Below are 27,445 nucleotides of genomic sequence, written 5' to 3'. Positions count from 1 at the left end.
AGTGACTTATTTATAGTCGCTAGCAAAAGGGTGATGAACAGTGCGGGGGGGGATGCAGCAACGCCGGCAGCAGCTGCCTGGCAGTTCGAGCCTGAGAGCCGCCTGTGGGCAGAGCAGGTTTTTGTTAAAGCTTTGCAGGACGCTTAGAACTCGCTTTCCTCTCTTTCCTTTTTATTTTATTTTCCTTCTTTTTTCTCTCCTTTTCCACCCCCCCTCCCTTTTCCGTTTTTTCTCCCTTCCCCCACCCCTTCTTTTTTTTCCTTTTTTTCTTTTCCCTTTTCTTCCCTTTTTATTCCTTCCTGTCCAGTTTTAGCCGACAACGTTTTCCGTGCCCCACAGCAGAAAGCAGCCTCAGCCCCCAGCGGGGGCCGCCGTACGGCGCGGCGGGCGGCAGGGCCGGGACTCGTCCAGCGGGGCAGGGCCGGGGCGGTGCCGCGGGGGCTGAGGGCGGAGCGGCGCCGGCCGCGGCCCCTCCCGGGGGCGGCTCCGCGGCGGCGGCGGGAGCCGCGCCCGGCCCAGGCCAGCGGAGCCGCGTTGCCTGTTTCCCTCCCTGCGTCCTCTCCGCTGCCTCGGTAATGTCGTCGGGCGGCAGCCTGAGCACCATGCAGCGGCTGGTGGAGCAGCTGAAGCTGGAGGCGGCCGTGGAGAGGATCAAAGTGAGCCGGGGCGCGGGGTGTCGGACCCCCGGGGCGGGAGGCGGGGGTTGCCTCTCCCTGCGCGGCGGGGCGGGGGACGACGGCGACGACGACCTGCTCCTGCCGTTTCTTCCCGGTCTGTCCGCGTCGCCTGCCCTGGGAGGGGGTGAGGGGGTGCGTGTGCCGTGGGGGGCTCCGAGCCCCGGCTGCCCGCTCCCGGCCCCGCGGGCGCGGTGGAGTGAGTGCCGTTCCCTGGTGGAAGGAGCTGTGATAAATAATACAGCAGCACCTCATTAATTCTGCACAAGCAAGCTGAGCCAGCCGACTCCCCCCCCCCCCCCCGCTTCCGAGCGCGGGCAGGATTTGCAGGGAGAGGCGGTGTGTTTTGGTACCAGCTGACACGCTTGGGGAAAGCTGGCGATTCTCTACGCATGCATGAACCTTCTCCTGCTTGCAGATTCCAGACAAAGACAGGCTAGTGAGGCGGTCCTGTCATCTGCCAGCTCCTGAGGTTTGGTTTTGTTGTTTTGCTCTGGCGGCCCAAATTCACTCATGCAGACCTGTCCAAGCCAGCTCTTGATTCCCAGAAGATGGGGGGGGGGGGCATCCACAACTGCTTTGCAAAAACGATTCTTTCCAGCCACGCACAAAATCCAGCATAGGCTGTGAAGTGATGAAGGTCAAATTAATTTGGATCCTGCACTTTCCTCTTCTCTCATCACCTCCGTGCATTTGCCATTTTTCTCTGGCCAGTCACAAAACACCAGCTTCCTCAGTCTGACGACACTACCAGTATATTGAGCTGCAGGAACTTAACTAAATAATTTAAAAATAATTTAGAATCTCACTACTGCAGTCCTGGGCTGGTGAAAATTTGAAGTGCCCATTGCAAGGTGAAACCGCTATGGCTTTTGGGCATCATCCTGATGAATTCATTAATGTTACTAAATTTTATTAGCGAGTCGGCAGATGTTTGATTCAGTAAAAGTGACTGTAGCTTATCACTGTAATGATGTGTGGGAAACGGCACAATGCAGAGTAGAAATGTAGGCCCTTGTGGCAAGAGGGGTATTGTCTAACAAGAAATGATTGACCAAACACTTATGTTGCTTTATACCACCAGCAATAGCCTGGATCTCTTTTCCTGCTCATTTTCGGGCATACAACTCCTCATGGCTTTTTTGGGGGGGAGGGCGGGGACAGGGTATAAAAGATACAGTTTGTAGTTTATTGGGGGTTTCTTTGTGGCGGTAATATATTCTGGAGCTGTACTTCTCAAAGCTACATATTTATGGGTTTGCTTGTACTCCAGGGAGGCTCGGCCTCGGTAAGACCTCATCTTTCTTGTAGTGTTATGCACAGCAGTCTCTTTCTAGGGCTGCTGTTCTAGGAACCTGTTCATGTCTTTTTGTAATCACAAGTGAAATGATGCATGATTAAAAACATGTCTTATAAAAAGCATCATCTAGGGTTTCTTGACATGCAGTGTTAAAACGGTGAGGAATATATTCAGCTGGTGAAAAACCACTTGGATCAGTGGTTTAGCAGACACTGAGATGGGAGAAAATGTTGTTTTGGCTACTTTGAATGTGTTTTCAGACAGAACCTGGATATGAAAGGATTTTTAAAAATACATACTTCAAAGTTCCAACGGTGATTTTGTTTATCCTGCCAGCTAAAAAAGCAGACAGGAACATATTTTCAGAAAGAGGAAACCAAGTAGGAAAGAAGTACCCACACGTATCTTGCATGCAAGAGGCTATTGCATGGACTGTGTTTGTCCCGTGATGAAATAACGGCAGAACCCCTTGTGCTTTTCTGTGTGAACTGAACGAGTGAACAATGTTCTGGGGTGTAGGTAGGGCTAAGAGTAGCAGATGTGTCCTAGAACAACAGGTGTATGAATAATTCTGATGGTGTATGGATAATTCTCACACAGATGCCAAAAATCAGGTTTGTATCTTCCCAGGAGCACCAGGATATAAATAGGTCAGTACGTGTTGCACAGTTTGGCGGCAAAGTGCAAGGAGATGCAGTAAGGAACTGCTAACCGTGCTGTGCTCACAGGGCAAGCCGTGCCCTGAATGGCTCTCTGCTTGTTTTACCGGGAAAAAGCTCCACGCAGCCTTGGCCAGATCAGTGTTGGCAAGTGGCACCTCTTCTATCAGGAATTGTGGTGGCGTGTGGTCCGTAGTTGAGTACTAGCAAGGGGTTGGCACTGTGATTGAGGCAAGGGTGCTCATGCTGCAGGGGGTCCAAGGGGCTGGGCAGGGTGGGAGACCTTTGCAGCCTCCTGAAAGAGGTTCTTGTAGAGGAAAGGAGGAGTGACAGAGCAGGGATCCTTGCTGTGGATGTTTCTCCCTGTACTCCACTGATGAAAACCTGGGAGGGCGTGGGAAAATGCTTCTCTTAACTCCCTGAAGTGCTGACAGCTGCTGGGTAAGTTTGGGCAGTTACCAGGATGAGTTGGGAGGTGTTGAGCAGGACAGCAGCAAAATAGCAAATGAAAGCGTGCACTAGGCTAGATTTCCCACATGCTTCCAGATGCTGTTAGATGACATAGTCCCATCAGGGCTTCTGGGTGGCCCCTTCAATCAGGAGGATGGGAAGTGAGGATGGTCCTTCTGGCTATTGTCTTGTCCCTCTGCTGGCAACAATGCAAAGTTGTGTAGGAAGAAAAATGCGTATTTCAGGAGTCTTGTAATGAAGGCAGAGGTGAGGTCAGAGGGGAACTTGCATTCCCATCTATATGCTCAGTATTTCCTTTTATAAAAAATGTGTCAGACAGCAAGGATTTTGACAGTTCCCTGCAGCTGTTACCAATGTGTGTCTGAGATATTGGGAATTCCCCTATGTTTTCCTTCAAAAATACAGGCACACAACTGACTTGCTGTCCAGGGAAAGCAGGGGAGTTCAGTGCAGGAGGTATCTTGTGTTTGGGTTCCTGGGCTTGTTCTGCAGCTCTGGACTGTCCTCTTTGGATGTCCAGAACATGGATTTGAAGCTTTCACTTCACTGCCAGGGGAAGGTGGCCATTTGGACTTAAAAAGCTTTTAATCATCATCTTTTTGCTTTCATTCCTTGTCGTGCTCTGTGTTGCTTAACAGTTTGGAAATGAAAATCCTTTTTATAAATTATCTGAGTATATAAGAATTCAAATATAAACCTGAAAACAATACAGTAGATTGGAAAATATCATGGTCACAGCCCTGTGCATTTTAATGAGGTCAAATTCCATTGCACTTGCATGTCAGTCCTCCCCACTCCTCTGGCTCGTTATTGGCATAGTGTTTCATGTGTGTTTCATGGGAGCTTTGTAAATGTGTGTCTGTGCTGATTTACTTGCACAAGAATCCAAGAGCTGACTTGGCTGCTCTCCTGCTCTGTTTGATAATGGTTCTTCAAGAGGAAGTGCCTAATAGATGCTTGTGAATGAATTGGTTTCCTCTCTGGATTTGTTTTTCTTTTTCCTTTACACAGGTCTCTCAGGCAGCTGCAGAGCTCCAGCAGTACTGTTTGCAGAATGCCTGCAAAGATGCCTTGCTTGTTGGGGTTCCTGCGGGGAGCAATCCCTTTCGAGAACCCCGATCCTGTACTCTACTCTGAAGTCAGGTAATAAAGTCACAGATACCACAGCAACTCTGATTTGAAACTCAAGCCCTAGGAGGGACAAGGGCACATGGTGATAGTTGTTTGAATATCAAGTTCTTGGTAGCAAAGCATTCATCACTTCCCTACTGGCTCTGCAAATTGTTTTCTGTTTCTTTTAGGTGTGTGGCAGTTGAAGCGTGTCTCTTTCCTACAGCTCTTTCTTAGAGCTCTTTCTAGAAGTATTTTGTTTATGAGTTGTTTTTTTGTTTGGTTGGTCAGTTTTTGTGTTCAAGTAGCCCTAGGGTCATTAGCAGCATTCAAAACTGTCTGTGACACATGGGCTGTGTTTGACACAGCCAGACATAAAATCCAGTCATGTACCCAGATTGAAGAAGTAAGACAAAGTCATGGCAGTTGCATGTGTTTTGATGACTAGCTCACGGCTTAAGCAAGAACTTTGTTAAAATACATTTTGTCTTCAATGTCATATTGCAATTCATTTGTCTGTGCCTGTCCTTAGGCTCCTTCTGTTCTTACTGTTGGTACAGCACCAAAAATGTTGGAAGCAGAGAGGACCTGAGGCCATCTGTAATCACATCCATTGTAACCTGTGTTGGGTTTGCGTGGCAAGGTTTTGGTAGCAGGGGGGTGGGGGGTGGGGTTCTACAGGGGTGGCTTCTGTGAGAAGCTGCCAGAAGCTTCCCCTGTGTCTGATAAAGCCAATGCCAGCTGGCTACCAGCCGCTGGCCAAGGCCGAGCCCATCAGCACCTCTGTGACAGCATATTTAAGAAGGGAAAAAACAGTTAGAGCTTTTGCAGCCGGAGAGAGGAGTGAGAAGATGTAAGAACATCTGCAGACACCAAGGTCAGTGCAGAAGGAGGGGGAGGAGGTGCTCCAGGTGCCAGAGCAAAGATCCCCCTGCAGCCCCTGGAGAAGACCATGGTGAGGCAGGCTGTCCCCCTGCAGCCCATGGAGGAAGGATGAGGGGGTGTAGAGATTCCACCTGCAGCCCATGGAGGACCCCACACCGGAGCAGGTGGAGACACCCAAAGGAGGCTGTGACCCTGTGGGAAGCCCACACTGGAGCAGGCTCCTGGCAGGCCCTGTGGCCCCATGGAGAGAGGAGCCCACACCAGAGCAGGTTTGCTGGCAGGACTTGTGACCCCGTGGGGGACCCACGCTGGAGCAGTCTGTTCCTGAAGGGCTGCACCCTGTGGGAGGGACCCACGCTGGAGCAGTTGGTGAAGAACTGCAGCCCGTGGGAAGGACTCCCGTTGGAGCAGTTGGTGGAGGACTGTCTCCCGTGGGAGGGCCCCCAGGCTGGAGCAGGGGCAGAGTGTGAGGAGTCCTCCCCCTGAGGAGGAAGGAGCGGCAGAGACAGCGTGTGAGGAACTGACCACAACCCCCATTGCCCGTCCCCCTGTGCCGCTGGGGGGGAGGAGGGAGAGAAATGGGGAGTGAAGTTGGGCCTGGGAAGCAGGGAGGAGTGGGGGGAGGTGTTTTAAGGTTTGGGTGTATTTCTCATTGCTCTGCTCTGTTTTGCTTGGTAATAAATTAGATGAATTTTCTTCTAAGTTGAGTCTGTTTTTCCTGTGACAGTAACTGGTGAGTGATCTCTCCCTGTCCTTATCTCGACCCACAAACGTTTCGTTATACCTTTTCTCCCCTGTCTGGTGAACAAGGGCAGTGACAGAGCGGCTCTGGTGGGTACCTGGCCCTCAGCCAGGGTCAACCCACCTTTTTCAGCACAGGTCTCAAGGATGAGGTTCTTCCTAAATTCTGTCAGCCTTAGCACTGTGCATTGCTTGTACCTGCACCACACCTGCAGGGTGTGGGGGGTTACCATCCAGTGTTTGCACATCTTTGGGATCCACTTCCTTGACTCCTACTTTGGTCTCACCCATCTGTCATGCAGGTATCAGTGACTGCAGCAGGAGGAAGAAAAGCCATGTGTGCTAGTAGTCTTGGGCAGGATCACGCCATAACTTTTGTTGGAAAATCTTATTTTTCCTGCATGGCAAATGCAGAAGAAGATATTCAGAAGGGGTTACTCTTCTTTAAAAGAAAAAAATAGTTCCTGCTAAAGAGCTGAAAAAACTACAGAGAGAGGAAGAACCACTGAATTCTGTTCTTTCTTTGAGAGTGCTATCAAAGTGAAAACAAATGTTTTCTTTAATGGCAGCATTTAAACTAGAGGAGTACATAAAGTACTTGTAAAGTCTTCCCCTTCCTGCTGCCAGGGTTCTTGAGCTTGTAGTTGTGCTTGGCCTCACCAGTAGTGCCATTTTGATTGTTGCTACGTAGGTTTGACAAAACGGGATTGAACCTGAAGAGAGAACGACTGAGCTTGAGATGCTCTTCTGGAAAAACTTGGGGGTGGGAGGAAGCACAAGCAGAAGATTTTCTTAATTTAGATGCTACCCTTAATTCTTCCTGTAAACAAGATAAAATTGATAGTGACTGTTGCATGTGTTCTTGTGTTCTTTGTTTTTGAAGATAACTTTCTACTTCTTCTTTTTTTGGTGTCTGTGTGTATATGTATGTATTTCTAGGATTCAAGTTTGAGTGCATCATCCAGACAGGATACAAAATATTTTCTCAAGCAAATTTGATGATTAATTTATCATACTTATAGAAATGCATAGCTCTGCCCAAGATTTCATTTAGTCATCTTTTGCTGATAGATCAATTACCTAATTTATTATTATTTGGTTATCTGAGGATCGTAAAAAATGAGAGCAAAGTCAAAAGGCCAATTAAAAAAAAAATTTGTAATATTCAAGGATGCCAACATCCAACAAAGGAAAGTGGTTATTCAGTTTTTCTCAGTGCAAAGGAGCTTTTGTGTTATAACTTGTAAGAGAAGTGTATAAGCTTAAAAAGACATCATTTAATAAACCTTTTTTTCCTCTTATAGGGAAGGTCATCGGAGAGTTGCCTTCAAGCATGACATGAATAACTACTGCCTTTCCTTCACAAGAAAAGTCTTTCTCTGTGTCCTAACTTTTGTGTGGCTAAAACAATACCCTAGATATTTATCTGTTTGTTCTTGTGTATCTGTTCTTCACTATCTTTTGATAATGTTCTTTAAGTTTTTTCATGTAACTCTTGTTCTGCTCATAATTGTCACTATTGTTAATACACTATGCTAACTATACAAATAGTGCTTGAGAAGATTACATTTAAGAAAAGAAAAACACAGGAATTTTTACCAAATTACTCATTCCTATCTTGGTAAACTGTTACACTAGAATGATAGCAAAAACTATTTGTTTTTTTTTCCAAAATAAAACATCCAAAAAGTGAATTGTTAAAGTATAAAACTGAATGCTGTTTGTCCTGAAGTAATGTTCTCAGGGGGAATTTTACTTCCATTAGCAAGACCTGGAACCAACTACAGTTGGTTGGTTTTTTTCCAACTGCGTCTAAGTCCATGAATGACACATATTAGAAAATGATGGACACAATGTGTAGCACAGGCATGATTCCTAAGGCATGTTTCTTACAAAACTTCTAATATATAATACTTCTCCTAATTTGTATATGTAAAGTTACTGCCATGGTGGAGTTTCCTTGACTTGTTTGAAACGTGACCAGACACTAAAAATCCATGAACACCCAAAGATAGTTGCATGCATAATTGTCAAGGTTTGCAATACCCAAAACTTACTAAAATGTGGTTAGTCATTTGCCTTCAGCTTTTTATAGAGCACTTTTGCAAGAACAACTAACTTTTTTAATAGGTTTTTAATTTTGTCTACTTTCTATTGTTTGTATTAATCTTTTAGAAGTTTGGAAATAAAATTCCTTTCTCTACTGGCTTTGAACTCATGGTTTAATTGTAACAAAGAGCAGATATTATAAGGAAGAGAATAATTTGATTTTTGCGGTGGGAGGGGAGGCCTCAAGCTGTTTGGCTTTTTGGGGAAAGAAGGTTGCTGTGGGATTTTTAGAAAATGTGTCATTAATAGAAAAATCCTATTTATAGCTACTCACCATTTTTGTGGTAAATGGTAACAGTGTTATCAGGCTAACTTATACATTTTTTTAAACAGTAGGGAAGATGTTTGCGATCTGGGTATTTAATTTTCATTAATGTGAACTGAAATGGGGCAATGAGTGTCCTCTGGGCAGTTTAGTCTTTCTGAAAAGATTTGCACGCTTGCTGTCCTGCAGTAAGACACTGAAATGAGTCACAGGACTGCCAATACGTATTGTGCCTCTAAATACAGAAGGGAATGTCCTTCCTTAAGAGCTTTTCTTCGTTCTGCCTTCCTTTCATTGAAGGCTATTTGAATATGGCAGTACTCGACACATGCAGCCACTGCGGAAGTCTAGAGGAAGCGTAGTTATTCTTACTTCACAGAGGTGGTCAGAGGCTCAGAGTGAGGTCAAAATGTTCAAGTCAGGGAAGGAGGGAGATGGATGAGAGTATGCATCAAATGTTTCTGAACAGCCAGCATCTGGCTGCTGGCCACTCCCTCCCAGCAAGCCCTTTGTATTTCTTTTACCTCCTGCAATAAAACCTACTCTGTCCCCACATCTGTTTCTCTCCCCAGGTCCCCTCTCTGCATACGCTTTCCTGCTTAGCGTCCTCACTTGGAGCTTGGTTTCTGGAGTGGCTGCTGAGCTGGCATAAGGAGCTGCCAAATTACAGTGTGCAGGAGAAACCAGCCGCTGCTAGCCAGTCAACTGCCACTGCCTCTTGGCTGCTCTGCCCCCCTCCACCTGGTAACTTCCAGCTGGAGCACCATGGTCAACACATGTTGGGGAGCAGCACAGCGAGCACAATGCAGGTCCTGACTGCATCCACGTCTTGCACCAGCAGTGGAGTGAAAGGCTTGTGCAGCAGTTGTGAGATGGATTGGGAGCGGGGTGGTTATCCTGCTCTCAGGGCAGTGTGCAGCTGAGCTGCCGGGTACAAGCAGGGAGAGGGATGACAGCAGTGCCACCTCTGCCCTCCCCAGGCACAGTCTGTGACAAAACTGGGGTGTCCAAGCAAGCTCCAGAACAGGGTTGGTTGGTGTTGAGGCTCTTGGGTTCCTGTGGGGAGCCAGTTTCATGAAGCATACTGCTGCTGGTTATTTTGTGTTGGCTAAATGAAGCAGCCTGCATCTCAGCAGCTCCGCTTTTGCAGGTCCCCTTTTTTGAGGTAACCAAGGAACCTGACCAATGAGCATGAGCAGCTGTCTGCTTCTGTAGGTAGCAGAATGGGTGTTTCTTACCTGTCAACAGGACAATGTCTCCAGCTGCAGGTGTACTACTTTACACAGGGATGATTAGGGAAAAGCATTCCATTTGGCTGTCCCTGCTCTAACAGGTGTAATCTGCAGGGGGATAGACAACGTCTTGGCTTCCTTTACCAAAGATTATCCAAGAGGGCTCTCTGCTGAGGTCTCAACTCTGTGCAGTGTGTGTAGAGACCTTATACCAGTCTCCTGGCAGCAGGAGATGCCCAGGATAAAGCAATTAAGTGAGTGCACATGTCTGTACATGAGCCACAAGGCCACCTTTTCCCTGTGTCATCCCTCACAGTCTGTCAGCAAGACTCTTCTTCATCTACAGGTGCCACCTGCCTGGTCACTAAGCAGTTCACAAATTTGATCCAAGAACTGAATGTCCCTACCCGCTGATGGAGGGCTGGTGATTAGTTTTTGTATTGCATCTCTTTGAGAATTAGTTGCTTCATTATTCTTAGTTATAGATGACTGGGGTAGGAGAGTGCGTATTTATAGTGCAATAGTATTTTTCCTCCACATGAAACAGATGGGAGGAGGAGGGAGAATGTCACCTGTGGTAAATTTGTCAATGTGTACCTATCTGTGAGAGATGGAGAGTAGGATACAGTAAAAAACACTTAGTCATTGCAAGCCCTTTTCCTTATTTTGCACCATGTTGCCAGTACCTATACACTGACATTTTTTCTACCTAATGGGAACTTAATGCCAACAGCACTTGCATTTTCCTTACTTATTTAATGTAGGCAACGTGCCTTTGTTTTCAAAGTGATCTATAGATTATCTGAGCTAGTCTTCCATGACTGTTCATGTGAAAGTTCTGGTGTCAGCCTTTGCCTGTGGGAAAAGAGGACATAAATACATAGCTTGGCAGTGGCAGCTGTAATTTTCTCCACTGTTGGTCATCCGTGACTGAGACTTTGTAGAGCTGCACTCTTAACAGATTCCTGGGCCTGGCAATTTGGGAGGCAGTTCTGAAAAACAGAGCCAAACCCATGATGCAAAGAGATGGAAAATAGTTAGGTCCAGTGACCACAAAAATGGGCCAGAAATAGTAAGAAAACCGCAATTTTTATTTAAGTCTTTCTCCTATTCTGGGCAAAATAGAGAAACACTGGCTTGTTTGCAATTTTCAAGTCTTTTTATGTTACACTTGAAAGATGTTTATTAAAGTCTTGCAAACAATTTGGGTACAAATAATTTGGAGATATTACTGTGAACTAAAATTGCTATTAGTGCTGTCATCATAGCTTTTAGGAAGTTTCAGCTAAAAATCAGCCCTCCATTTTCTCTGAAAGACCAAAGCTTTCTCCCTTAAGTGCTGGTTTATTTATCCAAATAGTGAATATGAGCTTAATGAAGGCTCAAGATCAAGAAAGTATTTTACTGCAAGCATAAACCATAAACTTAGTGGTGGGGGGTTTTTTCTTCTGTTTTTCCACTTTCTCTTATTGCATCAAACCTTAAAAGATTTGTGAGTTTGAAAGCTGAATCATCTCAGCTGAAGGCCACTGAACAGACTCAGACATTCTGGAGCTGGCAGGCATGCCTGTGCAAACCATGTAAGCATTCCTGCAGCAGAATGGAGTTACTGTCTACCATTGCTTCCACATATATTTCCAGTTTCATTGCCAAATCTTTTGATGGAAAGTGAAGGTTCAGGTACTCTTCTATGCTCTCTCTTCTGTAGCTTGCAATTGAGATGCCTTTTTTAAAAAAAAATCTTTTACCCCTTCCAGCTGTAGCCTACAATATCTGGCACTGCCTCCCAGATGACTCTTACCTCCCTACTTGCTGATGCGCTGTAGCAGGTTGAAAAATGTGGCTGCCAACAAATGGTCTCCACCAAACTATGCAGAGAGCTAGGGTCACAGCTTAGTTGTCCGAATCAAATCTATTAGAATCCTAAAGTTCAACATACCTTTCACATGTTGTCCATAAAACAAATAGGTTGTTTCTGTAGCTTGATTATGATTAAAGGCAGTTCGGGAACTCGTCACATGGTTTCTAAAGGAGCTGTCAGAAGGAAAGAAGCGGAACTGGGCCCAAGGGACAAACACAAAGAGTCACAGTTGTAAGTGCAAGAAATTTTAGACTATGAGAAGCCTTGAGATTCTGGCAGATCTAGTCCATCTTTAAGTTTGGAAAGCTGCATGCTCAGGGAGCAAACATAGGGTCCTTGAAAACTTTATGAGCATCAGTGTCTGTTTTTTTCATTTGCATTTTATTTTTATGTAAAGAGTGGTAAAGTACCTTTATATCACCCATGAGAACAAACAGAGGAGCAGTAATTCTCCAGGTTCAAGGAACTAGTTTGTTTAGTAAAATTTTAAAAATATACAAAAGTATCTTGAATTAGTAAGGATTCCCAAACCCTAATTTTTCTCTCAAAATTAACAAAAAAATGAGTTTTAATGTATTTCCCTTCAAAGAGTTAAGGAATTTATAAAGGTACATGTAGTATGTAAATCCCCATTCCATTTAAAAGAATTTAAGGCGTGTTTGTCCATCACTTCTTCCAGGGACTCTTTCATATGTCAATCTCCTTTTTTTGAACTCTGGTACTTCTACAAATCCTGAATCTGGAAAAGAAGTCAAAAGAAAAAATATATATGATAAACTACAAATACTACACGTATGCAGACTTAACTATGTGTTTCTCAGAAGCAGTAACAGACTTTAGCTTTAACCAGTATGCTCTGTATGAAAAGTATCAACTGCCATAAAATTAAGCATATACAGATTAATGTTAACTACTACTTACTACTACTGATCAGTTTTATGCATATCGTCCTGTAATAATAATATAGGACCTGATACAAAATAAATACATCAACCTGCACTATGCTTAACTACAATATTTCAGTAAAAATTTTAATGCTTATTTCTATTTCATTAATATTACACTCACTAATTGTTCAGTAATTGTGAAAGTTAAATCTTTTTAACCAGAGATATGTTCGTATTTCTAAGTTGTTTAAAAAAGCCACTTACATTTTTAAGATTCAAGTATTTTTACAATAAAATTTTTGAGTAGTTGCTTATTCAAAATAAGTTACAGTGAGAAAATTCTGTTTATTCTTTACAGAAAGTACTGTCAGAAAACTTTAGCACTGACCTAAGGATTTAATCTGTTCCAGTGGAAATACTGGCTTGGCATATCAGCATTGTTTGTGGTTTAATAAAACTTTGATCTGAAGCCTGAAGAAATCCCAGGGGGTTCCCAATATGTCTTTTTAACTTGACTCTACACAAATTTCTTAAACTTGAGATTTCACATTTCTTAAATTTAGGGTTTCAGAAGGCTTTCACTGTATTAAGGTGGGGTTTTTTGCATTAGCACACACAAGTATTTAGTATACTTATTTTTCCCCTGGCTAGTGAATAATAAAATAAAATAAGCCTATACTTCCAAAATCTAAACCAAAAATCACTTTTTCTTTTTCAATTTGATTCAAATTTAAGTATACCTTTGCCCTGCTGGGTAAGAGTATTACAGAAAGCTTATCAGTCAGAGATCACAGTGTTTTCAGAATACTGTAAAATGTGATACCAGAAGAATCTGCCCTGATCTCTACTGCAACTATTCTATTTAGAATTTTATACTATTGGTGCCAGTTTCAAGCTACTGAAATGCTGTTAACTATCCAGCAATACTCCAGGTCTCAATTTTAATTCCAATGGACAGGCACCAGGTCTGTTCAGTTTCTGTATGAACATTTTACTTTTACATAGGCTGAAATTAAAAGCAGTTCACCATATCCAATTAACTTTTCCTCTCTTTACTTCCATAATTGCCTTAAGCAGCCCATGAAACATTATATCAGTTAGTTACTTGTGTTTTCATGAATGAGTCTGATCTAATTAGTGAAGGCATTTAATGCTGTGCTGACCTTGCTGTACCACCAAGAGATTTAACAACAGGCAGCAACAGAGAAAACATAAATTAAATCATCTCCTCTAAGAGTTAGGCACTCTATTTAAGAAGCTTAACCTTGGATTTTTAAAGAATGTGGCACCTTACCTATCGGAAAGCACAGAATTAAAAAAAAAAACTACAATATACAATACTGCAGTACGTAGTCTGACAGGGACTAGTGATGCTTTCTTACTTTTAAGACTCCATAGATACATATTATGGCTTAACAGAAAAGGTCTCAAGCTAACTATATTTCAGAAAGTAAATCAAGGATAAGAAAACTACCAAAAAAAAAAAAAAAAAAAAAAAAAAAGAGAAGCCTGAAGCTTTTATATAAGAACTGCACAGACCTTCAGGGTAAACAAAGTTTTGAAGTGCACACTATGCCGTTTGAAGAAATGTGATCTGGAATGATTTCAAGATGGAGAGTTTAGCCAAAAAAAAAAAAAAAGAAAAAGAAAAAAAGTATAGCTAAAAAAAAAAAACTATTCCAAGAATAAGGGAACTGTATGAAACAAATTTAGATAGTTATCAGACTGAAATTCTTACTCCATTAACTCCAACAGCAAAACACAGCCATTAGTAGTATTTAAATTTCACTCTCTGAATTTGCTGAGTCTACTTTTTTGTCCTTTAGAGAAAATACTTTCTAGTCTTTTCTTGCCTCTTTTGTCCAAACCTATGCTTACAAAATAATCTCCCCCATAACCTTTAAAATAATTCTGGCATGTTTTTTGTGTACATTTCAGGCACTGTCAAAGAGAGAGGAGGCTGAAACTTACAATATAAATGTTTAGGAACATTTTATCACAGAATAAATAAATATGCAAGTAAGTTTTTTAGTAAAGGAAACATACAACTGTTGGGTTGGATTGGAGTTAAACTTTTGAAGAAAATACAAAATGTAGTCTTACAGATACTCCTGTTTCCACTTGAGTTACAAACAGAATTTCAGCAAATTCTGCTTGCTTTGGACATACCTGTTCTGTTTTTTTCTTTTGTCCATAAGAATGGTGGAAATTGTTTTCTCTTTCCTTTAGATTCTCTACCTATTTGGTGAAAATTCAGACTTTGATGATCATCTGGGTCAACAAAGAAATCAGAGAGAAAATCATCAGATGCAAATGAATCACATGGGCCTATGGATGAAGAGTTATTCCATGGGGTCTGGTCATCCAGAATTTCTGGCCTCTTCAATGTTGTGTCTCTAAATTCTTCTAGAAAACTCTTAGAGCTCTCCTGAGGTGCATAGTCACTGAAAGTTGCAAAGAAATCCTCTTTTTCAGAGTTTTTGGAAGAATGATCAGAGCTATAATGTGTTCTGAAAGGCTGTCTTTGAACATGAAGAGAACTCGTAACGTCTAGATGAGCAAAATCTTCACAGTCCTTTGTCACAGCAAAGAAATCCTGCTTCCTACCTGTAATTACTTCTGAAGAACATGATTTCTTTTGCATATAGCTTGGAAGATCAGGGCCAAAATAACCCTGGTGATGATTCAATGGAGGAATTATGGCTTCAGAATTCAGATGAGATGTTCCTGGCAGAGAAAAATTTGAACCAATCTGTTTGGAGAATGAAAAATTAGCTTATTTCTCTATGTTTTACAGAAAACAAAATGCCATTGAGCATTTCAATTGCAGTGTCTCCTCAGAATAACTGACCTTTCCATGATTAGAAGATAAAGATTCTAATAGACTCAGATTTTCATTTGGTTTCACAGGAGACACATTTTCCTAGTAATTCAAGATATTACCTGTGCTGTTTTGTGCCTTACCAAGCAGCTCTAAAGACTGATGATTTTGTTTATAATGTGGATAAAATGTCCTGAAGCTATTCCGGTTTTCTGGGGGTGATGCACCTTTTACCACAGTTTTTAGTGGAGCAGCAGTATTTAGGCTGTATGAAGAGGTCATGTCACTAAAATGCTGAAACAAAAAAAAAAAAAAAGATACTTGAGGTCAAATTTGAAAAGTTAAACCAGTTGTTAGGATTCTAAGATGTATATTCTTTGTTTACTGAAAAGAAAAAAATAAAAAAGACTTGCCAATACAGGACAGACATGTACAGTAGACCATGTGCCACCTGTCTTAAATCTATAAACAGAGTAATAACCTGTTTCTTGAAACACAAGAAAATCAATACCTTAATATACTTTATTCTCTTTCATTAGTCCAGGACTGTAGGAAGTAGTGTCTGCAATGGATTGGCGCATATCATGTATCATAAAGGAATTAAACTAACGAGATCTTTTTCTGTTTTTCAGTCAGTAAACATGGCTTTATGCAGCTATTACAATAACATGCACAAGCTGATATTCAGTGCCCAAATATCTGTTCACTTGCTCCTTCACCTTAGCTGAATGCTTCTGATACGGAAGTTTGTCCTCCCGTTTTCTTGACTGATAAAAGCTGTGCATTTTTTATTGAATTAGCTGACTATAATCAGTCTATAATTTTTACAGACTTGCTCCAACTGAAACAGTAGGAGCAAACAATTTTAGCTGCAGAGTGGACACTTTGGTGAACAGAATTCCTCATCTTAACCTCTAGGGCTCCTTCAAATGCTTAGTACTATGAATGTAGAAGTAGTGGGCTTATTATTGTGGGAGGGAGGGAGGGAGGGAGGGAGGGAGGGAGGGAAGGAAGGAAGGAAGGAAGGAAGGAAGGAAGGAAGGAAGGAAGGAAGGAAGGAAGGAAGGAAGGAAGGAAGGAAGGAAGGAAGGAAGGAAGGAAGGAAGGAAGGACTGACTTAATTGGAAAAAATTTCTTATATTAGGGAAACATATAAGCTTGGATACTTATACAGTACTTCATACGATGAAGCTTAAAGAAGAAGCTGTTCAGATGAGTATTTTTCCAGTTAAGAAAATGTTCTAATCATCTTCACACAAACATAATGGTGACCTGACAAAATCTGCTGGGAATTAGTAGGCTCAACTTTGCTAAAGCATATAATAGATTTTGAAATGATATCAGCAAATGTGCATGTAGCTTCAGATAAAAACCCACTGTATTACAATAGTGCAAAAAGATTGATCTAATACATATATTAATTTTGGCCAACCTTTAAAACTTTTTTTGGAACCTCTGGCAGAACTTGCTGAAGTTGATCAAAACTTGCAAGAAACAATCTGTTCAGAGAAGATCCCCTCTTTAACATAAACTGAGCAACCAGAGGGTTGATACACGGAAAAGCAAGCAGGCATTTCTCTGTCTGGAAATGGAAATTATTTTATTAGATTGATATCTGTCACTTTCCCCCCCTCTTTTTTCTGTTTCTACAGAAAGACTTCCCTATGAATAGGTCATACAGTATATAGAGCTTTCCAATAGCGTACTTTTATAGCCCTATGAAAACTTTTTTTTTTTACTACAGATGTAACAGTGTATCATTTTTGCAAAAGAGTAAGTTCTACATAATAGTTTGATAAAAAGCAAACACAGTCTAAAGATTTTTCTATTCTAAAGGATTAAACCAGTGAATCATATAAACTTGTTTTGAAAATGCATTACCAGCTTTACCATTTATTCCCCATTTTGAAGAACATTACCTAAGTCAGGATAAACTGACAAAGCTGGTTTTGTTTTACAGATTACGCTCGTAAACAGCAGTGAGACATGTGCCAAAAGCAGGAGCTGCTAGGGGAAGGTTGAATGTCACACAGAGGGCAGGAAGTTGACAGTTGTAGCACTTTTTGAGAATATCAGTTTCAAGTTCCTGACTTTCATAAAGCTGTGCACTCAACAGATGCCAGGGTCTAAACCCTTTCACAGAGACAAAATACAATCAATGACTCCTCTCAGTTTTTTACTAGCATGCTTAATTGCTAAATTGGAAAACCTATAATCCAATATCCCACACTTGAAAGGCCATGCCAATACCTGCTTTAAAAGTTTGGCAAAAGCCAAAAAGGATCTCTGCTTTACAAGAGTTCAAAGCTTCCCCATAAAATGACCAAATCCATATGTTTAATGGGAAAACTTTAATATATAAGTTAGAGATCATCATATATGAGACTGTGATGGATGGACCTGTTCCAGCATTCATTGTAAATATCCAATATCGACTACTGCATGAGAAGTTAAACGAATTTCTACTATCATGTATTAAAGCAAGTCTGTAAGCAACACCATTGACTTCAATAATGAATCAGCACTGATGAATTTGGCTTCCTGCCCAAGTGAGTAATTGTATATTTACCTTTTACAATTTGATAGTTTTTTTAAACTTAATGCCTAGAACTGTAGAACCATACTCACCAGCCCGCACATGTGGAGGATAAACTTCTCTATTGCTTAATTGTGATAGCACAAGGAAAGTCCATGTTACACCTAATTGTGCCAGCAAGGATGACAGAAGCATTATATATATGTGTGTGTGTGTGTGTATGCATAAATATATAAATGTGTGTGTATATAAATATATAAAATAATGTTTATTTTAATAATATATTTTAAGAGAACAGCAAAAAAAGGCCTAGAACTTTATGAGTCTGAGAAACAGGAAGAAAACAGTATAATTTAATGGAAAGATAAGCAAACCTCAGATGGCAAGACAGAAATCCAGGATTTGTCCAACCACTTATGAGGACTGATATTAGATGCTACCAAAATGTTGTCAGCAATCTGACGAATTACCATTGCTGTCTCTTCAATTCCTGGCATAAGAACTACCTAAAAGTGATACATAATGTTTTTGGTTAACACTTACACTAAGGAATGTCTTAATTTGCTAGAGAAGTTAAATGGTAAAGCTTAAAGGTGACCCTGAATGCTGATAATGTGGAGTAATTAAACCTGATCCATGCTTATCATGCAAAGTAACTCCAACCTCTGACCACTAGCCTGGCTGCAAATTGCACTCCTTATTTATGCAAATCCTATGTAGGTGAAATGAGTTTATCCTATAGGTCTTTCATATGCGATCAAGTTTATGGGTACAATATGAGTTCCTAATAAAACAGTTAATTCTGAGATGCCTAATATAATTTAAGAAGATGTGTAACACTTTGACGGTATAAGTAATTTCCACATGAACTACACTGCTGAGTACATGGAATGAAAAAAGCTTTGTCCTCTCTTTAACCTTCTTTTAACCAGATAAATTTGAAACAAATTTTAATATGCAAATATGTAAAAAGTTGCCTAAAAAGATGGTACTTCATGTAAAACAAATAAGTTACAGACATCAACTTGGTAAGCCAAATGAAACTTTTGCCTCAGTTTTTAATGATGATTATTCTAGATACTGTGTTTTCTGATTTACAATGACAAAAGATAATTTATCTTGTTGCATAAAAAAAATGAACACCAGCTGACAGTAGATTATACTTTCTCTTCTTCTAATATTATGTTACTGCATTAGTAACATAATATTAATGTGAAACTTCAAATTAAGACATAAGCAGGATTAATACATGTTCTAATAATTTATAAAAGTAAAAGTACAATCTTACTTCTTGACTCCTAGTCATAAAAACACTTCAGCTGCTATTTGAATCTGATTCAACTTGTACTGGAGTCAACGCAGTCTTTTCACTGACTTCAGTAGCACTGAATTAAGCTCCTCTCTCTTATTTTAGTAATTTTGAGCTATTTCACATTTTTGATGTAGAATGCATACTTGATTAAGCACTGTAGAAATATCGTACAGTGAAGACTGAAAAAGAAGGGTTGTTACCAAAAGAATTACCTTCACTTCAAAGTCTTCTGTCTTCTGTGTAAATTCAATTAAAGTGGCATAAATTGAGACAAGGTTAAGCAGAGTATCTCCCCTGAGACTGTACCTATAAAACAGTTTCATTGGACCATTAATATTTAATATGCACATGTAGTAATTCCAAAACATTTGTTCCATGTGTTAATAAACATCTTTTTCATTTCCTGGAGTTCAGAATACTAGTACAGTTCAAGCATTAGTATCTGTGAAAGGAGAACTAGGACACATTAAGTGACTGAGTGCTGAAGGATGCACTGTGTGGAAGAAAATGGAGTCAGCCCACAGCAAAGCAAGCCTGGCCTGAAGCAAAAGGACTGGATCAGGGTCAGTCACTGGAGAAAAATCATACAGAGAGGAAAGGTGATGCATGGAAAATTTACTACTTGCTCATACAAAAAAAATCTCACAATAAGTAATAAAGAAATGTTGGTGAACAATATCAACAAAAGCTGTGCTTCCATAGCAAAAGAACTACTGATGGATTGGAAGAACCCTTGAAGAATGTCTCCCTGTTGCAAATGATATACAGTGATGCTAACACAGTAATTCACAACCCTATATTTGTAGGGGTTAATTTACTTCAAATAGTTATAAAGAATAATTCCAGTGGTTAATATCCTTTCTCTTGTGAAATTTCTGGTCTTGTTGATTTGAAAGACACCTCACATTAGCATTACCTTCAAATCCTGTTATTTTATAACAACCATTTCTTTATCTCTTGTGTAAGACTAAAAAGATCCTAGCACATAAAAAACCATGTTTACTAACTTTTTGGGGGGTCTTGAGTGATCACTGCTACTTCTATAATTTCACTGAGTTTTTCAGTAGGAGCATGACAACACTGTAACTAAGTGCAAAGTCCAAAGCATGCTAGAAATACGAGCTTACAATATTGATATTGTTCTAAGAGAAACGTATTCCTACAGAGAAATTCAAAGAACAAAGCGTGTTAGCTTGTTCTAATAAGCAACTTCCTTTAGTAATAAGTTTGTTTTAAAAATACCAAGATAACAAAAGAATTTTGTAACTTACTCTAAACTCAGTCTTTCTGTGGAATAGAAAACAATCCAACAGCACGTATATTGGAGTGATAACGCCATCAACTTCGATATTACATTGTCAGAGGATTTCTCATAATTTAATTCTTCCATACTCTACCATAACATTAATATAAAAAGTAAAAACTAAATAAATATATTTCCATGACTGTCACAAGCTTTTATTGTGCATCACTGTATTATGCAGAAGTTAGATCAAATGTAAATATACCTAAATAATATAGGTATTAAAACCACATCTGGAGTCAGGAAAATTAGGTTGTATTCCCAACTTTTATTTTGTTTGACCTTTAAAAAGCTGAATCACTGCTTCATGCCTCTTTTTCCCTCCTGTGAAAAGGAAACACTGCTACTAAATTTTTAGGATGTTCTTAAGATTTTTTAGGACTTCTTTAATAATGCAAAATAGTGTTATAAACCTCTGAAGTACTTACTTAACCTATACAAATCATATTATACCTGCACTGAATGTATGAAGTACAACATCGCTAATTGCAATAGCATTTGCAGTGGCACGTAGGGATGTCTATATCTGTGTTGTGCTTGCAATACGAGTTGATTTTATTGCTTATCTGTCTTTCACTAGCAATTCTTCTACCTGTGAAGTTGTCTCTTTTGCTGCATACCAGAATTTAAGTATTATGCTATTGTCTACATGATTACTTTTTATTAAAAATAGGACAAACTGTTATCTAGACTAACTCAGATAACTATCTGAAATGGGAGGAATTAACATGCACACTGGTAAGAGAATATAGTCACAGATACATTTAATAGGCTACTACAATCTTCTTTATGTAACCCTATTTTCAAGTATGTATCCTTTAGATACCATATAGGTAGAGATATGAGAACATTGTAAACTAGTCAAACTGCCACAGACAGGATTTTGGAGCTAATAGATTTGGAAATAATTTGTGTGGTGAAACAATGCGTGAATTACATATGATTACAAGGAAGAAAAACTATATTAGAAGGCTGCAGATACGGCCCAGAAGTGGCCCAACACATAACAGATTTTGGGCATGCGAGTTTCATTTTGTACCTGCAAAAAGATGGCTGTACATTCATCTATTGTTAACACAACATATCGATCCGTACTTCCAAAGAGCCTTAAGGCGTAACTACTGCTTCTTTCAACAAAGGTAATGCTGTACCTGAAGAAGAAAAATTATTTCATTAAACCTCATTTAAGTAAAATAATCTTTTCTTAAAGGGAATGAATAACATACATCTCAATATAATTTTTAAAATTACAGTCTTTTCATACTTTAAGCTTTCTCAAACACTCGAGTTCACTTTAAGACACATTAGAAGAATACACATCAATGCAGCAGCAAATTAATGAAAAATTACTGGATTAATTCAATTGTGTTGTTAACCACACCAAATATGACCTTGATATACAGCCTTTGAGTTTACAAAAAAAAAGACATAATACAGAAATTAAGATAGATAAATCAACAAAACATACTTAGATACTCCATTTGAGTAATTAAATGTATATTGCATTTCTTTTCTTCCTTCCATGATTGTGCAGCACAGGGAAAGCAAACTGAGTGAAAACTCCCTGACTGCCATTGGTATGATCCTAAATTTTTCTGAGAGAAAGAGAACTGCCAGCAGCACAGCCTCCTGTTACCAGCTGCTTTAGCAAAGACTGAATGAACATCACATGCTTAGGGCTTTCGTGGAGTCTTGGCTGACTAAAAGCTGATCAGAGGGCTGGAGCACCTCTCCTGTGAAGACAGGCTGAGAGAGTTGGGGTTGTTCAGCCTGGAGAAGAGAAGGCTCCAGGGAGACCTTACAGCAGCCTTCCAGTACCTGAAGGGGCCTACAAGAAAGCCGGAGAGGGACTGTTTACAAGCGCATGTAGGGACAGGACAAGGGGTAAAGGCTTTAAGCTGAAGGAGGGGACATTTGGATTAGATATGAGGAAGAAATTCTTCACTGTGAGGGTGGTGAGGCACTGGCACAGGTTGCTCAGGGAAGTTGTGGATGTGCCATCCCTGGAAGTGTTCAAGGCCAGGTGGGATGGGGCTTTGGGCAACCTGGGCTAGTGGAGGGTGTCCCTGCCCACAGCAGGGAGGATAGAACTATATGATCTTTGAGGTCTCTTCCATCTCAAACCATTGTATGTTTCTAAATGTCAAACATATAATTTTTTTCTTCCTGTCGAACTGTAAGTAGACACAGTTCAAAAATGGCTTCACAGCTGTCTCAAAGATACAGCAAGGATTAAAACTGGCATGTCTCTTCAGCAACATGGTGATATCAACCATCTGTATCTCTGGCACTATGTTTAATAGATGCTCCTGCTCTGCCCCCTATTTCTTTCTTGTTTTCTCCCTATGATTACAGGTACGTCTATCAGGTATTTAATATTGTGAAAGCAAAATGCAAGAAAATTATTTCAAAGAAAATAATGCACATGTGCAAACATGAAAATTTTTGTACAGGTTAAAGAGTATTCAAAATTAATTGAATATTAGATCTGAATTTTACAAATGAAGTAGTTTTTAATTTAGCCTCTCCCAAAAGGTGTGATATACCAGAAAATGAGACTGGTTCACTGTTGTTTGTTTTGTTTTTTTAGCATAGCTCTAGTAGTTAAAAACGAAAAAATCCAAAAGCAATTTTTATGTCAAATTAAATACAAAGTCTTCCAAGCACCAAGAAGCACTGAAGCAAAAAATGGTTTGGGGTAACATTATGATTTTCAGGGTAAAGTAGACAATTTTAAAAGTTTTTTTGAGTAAAAGTGCCAGCTCATTATTAAAATAAAAAAAAAAAATTGGCCTATTCCCTTCTTGTTGACATCTATGTGAATCTATAGAATTAAGCTATCAACTTCAGCAGAAAATTTATCTTCTTGTCTCTTGAAATGCTAATAGTGTAATTGCAGTAATGTACCTTATGGCCAAGAAGATGGCTACTACATGATATAGGAGGACAAGATACACGTCCTGGAAACTGAAAATAAGTAGTCAATAAGATTAAATAAGTTATTTTCACTCACTTGGATTCCAAAAGCTGAAGAATATCTGGCATATTAAGAAGACCTTCAGTTGTCAGAAATACATATGGAATCTGTACCTCCAGAAGAAAGGAACCACAGTGATTCCCTGAAACATTTTGTATATGTAAGATAATACTTACATAAGCAAAAAACTAAAGATACATTTAGGTATTTAAATAGACATACCTTTTAAAAATTCAGCTTTTATTCATCCCCATTAAAATGCTTCCATTATATGAGTTTTTTGTTTGGTTGTTGTGTTTTTTTTTTAATTAAACTCTTTTGAATCTCTTTCTAATTAAGCTTTATTTGCTATTCATTTAGATCTACAGCAACATTCTCTTAGGACGAGGAAGGGTGGATACAACTTGTAATAACTGTAAACAACCTGTGAACTTGGTACAACTCTTTTATCAACCCACATTTACTGCTGCATCCTGGCCAAAACTAAGCTCACACCATAAGAAAAACACCTTCCTATTTTGCTGTATAGAGAAACCAGCTCTGTTTGCTTAGGTATAGCCTTCATAATTTAATACTCAATCTTTTCCACAGGCACATGAATGTAGCATTTTAGGGAACAGAAAATGCTTTCCTTTCATATGCCAGCCCAATTATTTATTGCAATTTGGAAGAGCACTTACCCACTTGTATTGTTTCAGGGAGGGTGGTTTTAAAAGTCATGTAAGTAACATTCAGATTTTTGCACAGATTTTTCCAGCAAGAGTTTTCAGAATAATCATATTCCATTACTAATGAGAAGTGTGTCCAAGGGAAGTCAGCTCCAATTTGTTGATTATGTACAATAATACAGGAATATCTACTAAGGCTTAAAAAGACCCAACAAAATATTAATAAAATTAAGGTCCAGTAGAATTACCCTCAGAAGAAAACAAACACATTTTTACTTTTAAGAATTACCATTGTTTAAAGTCTGTTTACAAAAAAGTATCTACCCTCTCTGAACTTAAAACTGCAATTTCTTTAAAAATTAATTTAAAAATTAAAAGTTCTACTTCCCCCCCCTCCAATTATCTACTTGAAGTATTCATATTTTCCTGCAATATCATAATTTGTCTTTATTTCTCTCATGCCCTTCCCCCCCTTTTTCTAAAACATGCAATAAACCCATGTTTTTCTGCACATTTTTCTAAACATGTTTTTCTAAAACATGCAAAACAAAATAAAAAGTTTAAAACATGCAATTGTGTGTTTTCTAAAAGTTCCTCTGAGCCTCACAACTAAGCATTTTACCAGAGTGTAGACAAAATTCTCCCCTCCCAGAATGATGCCATAGATCAATATTTTGAAATTTTTACTCTAGACTGCAAAGTCCAATGGAAATGCACAAAAGGAACAAAAGTTTCACTGACATTAGCCCTGAGTAAAGACTTTGTTCTCAAAAATCAAGAATTTAACTTACTTGCTTATGATATCTTTACAACCTAAAAGGGTACCTTTTTTCTCAGAATTCAAATCTATAGATTTTAAACCTGCAAAAAAAGAATTAAAGCCTTAATCAAATGAGCCTCTGTGGGTATGAATCAATGCACAGCAGCAACCAGCAAATGTGGAACAACACAGGATATTAAAATTTTATGCATTATATTGTCTTTCATGAGGAAGTCCTACACAATTTCAGTTTGTATTGCACTGGTGGGTATAATGATTTAGAAACTTCTGGTTTTGAACACAGGGAAGAAGTAATGCAAACAAGTTTTGTCTCATAAACTCACAACCCAATTACCCTAAAATGAAAAATTAAAGGCTAGTGCAAAAGGAAGCATCTTTGCCCCTTTATCATTTAAATTCCTTTACATTTTCTGTACACTTCAAGTTTTACAAGTATGACTGGAAAATGTAGTTAAAAGGGATATTTGTATAACACAAATGCCTCTCTTCAAAAGTTTAGTTAGTTGGATTGACTTGTTTTTGCAATCAAGTCTTAAGATCTTAAACCAAATACTTTTCAATAAATATTATTATTATTATTAAAACCATTGTGAACATGCCTCCTCCCTTTCAAAACATTCTAAAAGACAGGCTTTCTTCTTTTAAGAGCACAGGAAATTTAACTTTATTTTTAAAAGCAAAGGAAGGATACCGTATATGACACTGTTGAGAAGGTTCAAGCAAGAAGGAGTTAGAAAAATGGGGTTTAAAAAACAATATGAAAGGAATCAGTGGCTTGCTTTAAATATAAGTACAGGCTCAAATAACAATCTTCCTGAAACAGGTTTGTTTTACCAGCTGAATCTGCAACGTTGAACAAGCTTGTACAAAAATTACTGACAGGTAAAATGATGAATTGATGAAAGTATTGCTTGTATCAGTGGGGGGCCGGGATATTGGAAACAGTATTTTTCCCCCCCTTGAGTTTAATAGATATGCTACAGCTTATGCTTACCTATTTAGCAAATATGTAAAGTCAGCAACAGATGGCTAAGGGAAATCATGATCTGTACCCACCTACTAATTTAAGCTTTTATGCTAAGGAGCTTAGTTAAGACTACTAAATTCTAACTGCTCTTAATAAGTTTGCAAGGAAGAAAACTTGTGACCATCAATCAGCTAAAAACAGTGAGACAATCTGACCAAGACAATAGATGCAATTATAATTAGGCAATGGGCTGCCCATATCCTTTGTGTTCTGTTAAGTAAATCTTTGACTTGACAGATTAACTATCATTCTCTTGCAACAGAAAACATCATACCAGAACTTTTAATCAGGGGAAAATAAAATTACAAGAAAGAAAAAAGGCTGATGGAAGAGTTAGGAAACAGAAAATAGTGAAAGAAGTGTATAGAAAGGTTGCTGATGAGGAGAAAATGGAGAAACACCTGCAAAAAGCTTACAAACAGGAATGCAGTGGAGTACAGAATAACAGTCACTTTTTCTTTTAAAAATACACATAAAAATAATTATTTACCTTCTACGCTAGATAAAGTGTGAATGAGGGCAGCTTTTTCTCTCTCAGAGTCCATCCTTGTTATGATTAGTATCTGCAAGAAGATAAGTAAAAGAAACTCTAGTACCGTAAAAAAATTTGTTCTTTCAGCATGCATGCATCTTTCTTTCTCCTTTGCACAGAAAGCACGAGATTGACTAAACAGATGGCAAAAATGGTAACCTTGGAGTTTTTCCAGAATGACAATCATAGAATCATAGAATATCTCAAGTCAGAAGGGACCCAAAAGGATCATCCAGTCCAACTGCCTGCTCCTCACAGGACTACCTAACACTAAACCATAAGATTAAGAGCATTGCCCAGATGCTCCTTGAACTCTGACAGGCTTGGTGCCATGATCACTGCCCTGGGGAGTCTGTTCCAGTGACCGACCACCCTCTCAGTGAAGAACTTTTTCCTAATGTCCAATCTGAACTCCCTCTGATGGAGATTCATTCCCTTTCCCCATGTCCTGTCACTGGTCACCAGACAGAGATCAGTACTTCCCCCTCTGCTGCCCCCCTTGAGGAAGTTATAGACCGTGATGAGGTCACACCTCAGACTTCTCTTAAGCTGAACAAACCAAGTGACCTCAGCAGCTCTGCTTAAGTCTTGGCCTCAAGGTCTTTCACTGTCTTGGTCGCCCTCTTCTGGACACACTCGAATAGTTTGATGTCCTTCTTATATTGAGGCACCCAAAACTGCACACAGGACTCAAGGTGAGGCCATATCAGTAGAGTGGGCCAATCACCTCCCTCGATCGGCTAGCTATGCTGTGCTGGATGCACACTAGAACATGTTTGACCCTTTTGACTGCCAGGGCACACTGTTGACTCTGTTCAACCTGCCATCAACCCAAACCCCCAGATCTCTTTCTGCAGGGCTGCTTTTCAGCCTCTTGTCCCCTAGTTGGTATGTACAACCAGGATTAACCCATCCCAGGTGCAGAATCCGGCACTTGCTCTTGTTGAATTTCATATGGTTGGTGATTGCCCAGTTCTCTAGTCTATCTAGATCTCCCTGTAAGGCCTCTCTACCCTCGAGGGAGTCCACAGCTCCTCCTAATGGTGGGCCCATGCAAACCGCATGAAGTTCAGCAAGCCCAACGGCAAGGTCCTGCACATGGGTCAGTGCAATCCCAAGCACAACTACAGGCTGGGCAACGAGTGGATTGGGTGCAGCCCTGAGGAGAAGGACTTGGGGATCATGGTGGACAAGAAGCTCACCATGAGCCAGCCACATGCGCTTGCAGCCCAGAAAGCCAACCGTGTCCTTGGCTGCATCAAAAGAAGTGTGGCCAGCAGGTCGAGGGACCAGT

General features: G+C 39.9%; 2 protein-coding genes across 3 annotated transcripts in view; one reads left to right on the top strand and one right to left on the bottom strand.

Moving 5' to 3' along the window:
- The first annotated feature begins 470 nt into the window (after positions 1 to 470).
- Positions 471 to 8,043, top strand: GNG10 (G protein subunit gamma 10). 2 transcript variants are annotated; one of them, XM_075739318.1, is made up of 3 exons: positions 471 to 656; positions 4,116 to 4,247; positions 4,747 to 4,874. In XM_075739318.1, the coding sequence occupies exons 1-2, from the start codon at positions 576 to 578 to the stop codon at positions 4,239 to 4,241; spliced, it is 207 nt and encodes a 68-aa protein (XP_075595433.1). In that variant the 5' UTR covers positions 471 to 575; the 3' UTR covers positions 4,242 to 4,247; positions 4,747 to 4,874. The 2 variants fall into 2 exon arrangements, with proteins under 2 accessions (XP_075595433.1, XP_075595432.1); XM_075739317.1 differs by lacking the exon at positions 4,747 to 4,874 and adding an exon at positions 7,145 to 8,043 and having other exon boundaries at positions 474 to 656.
- A 3,357-nt stretch (positions 8,044 to 11,400) lies between these two features.
- The window catches only part of SHOC1 (shortage in chiasmata 1), a 57,477-nt gene continuing 41,432 nt past the window's right edge, over positions 11,401 to 27,445 (bottom strand). Inside the window, exons 19-30 of the mRNA XM_075740425.1 lie at positions 26,110 to 26,182; positions 24,603 to 24,672; positions 23,824 to 24,002; positions 23,180 to 23,285; positions 21,206 to 21,317; positions 20,135 to 20,256; positions 19,076 to 19,169; positions 17,926 to 18,057; positions 16,448 to 16,597; positions 15,138 to 15,309; positions 14,364 to 14,921; positions 11,401 to 12,046 (exon numbers count right to left, since the gene is read on the bottom strand). Of these exons, the coding sequence (XP_075596540.1) occupies positions 11,946 to 12,046; positions 14,364 to 14,921; positions 15,138 to 15,309; positions 16,448 to 16,597; positions 17,926 to 18,057; positions 19,076 to 19,169; positions 20,135 to 20,256; positions 21,206 to 21,317; positions 23,180 to 23,285; positions 23,824 to 24,002; positions 24,603 to 24,672; positions 26,110 to 26,182 (1,869 nt within the window). The 3' untranslated portion in view covers positions 11,401 to 11,945. The remainder of the gene's footprint in view (positions 12,047 to 14,363; positions 14,922 to 15,137; positions 15,310 to 16,447; positions 16,598 to 17,925; positions 18,058 to 19,075; positions 19,170 to 20,134; positions 20,257 to 21,205; positions 21,318 to 23,179; positions 23,286 to 23,823; positions 24,003 to 24,602; positions 24,673 to 26,109; positions 26,183 to 27,445) is intronic.

Source organism: Balearica regulorum, chromosome Z (assembly GCF_011004875.1).
Source record: "Balearica regulorum gibbericeps isolate bBalReg1 chromosome Z, bBalReg1.pri, whole genome shotgun sequence".
Lineage (NCBI taxonomy): Eukaryota > Metazoa > Chordata > Aves > Gruiformes > Gruidae > Balearica > Balearica regulorum.
This window is presented reverse-complemented; position numbering and strand designations above follow the sequence as displayed.

What these genes read in the sequence shown, in the direction of transcription:
- GNG10 (XM_075739317.1), top strand. Translation starts at nt 576, where the DNA reads ATGTCGTCGGGCGGCAGCCTGAGCACCATGCAGCGGCTGGTGGAGCAG. An exon ending in CGGCCGTGGAGAGGATCAAA is followed by an intron (nt 657 to 4,115) that starts GTGAGCCGGGGC and finishes TCCTTTACACAG; the next exon opens with GTCTCTCAGGCAGCTGCAGA.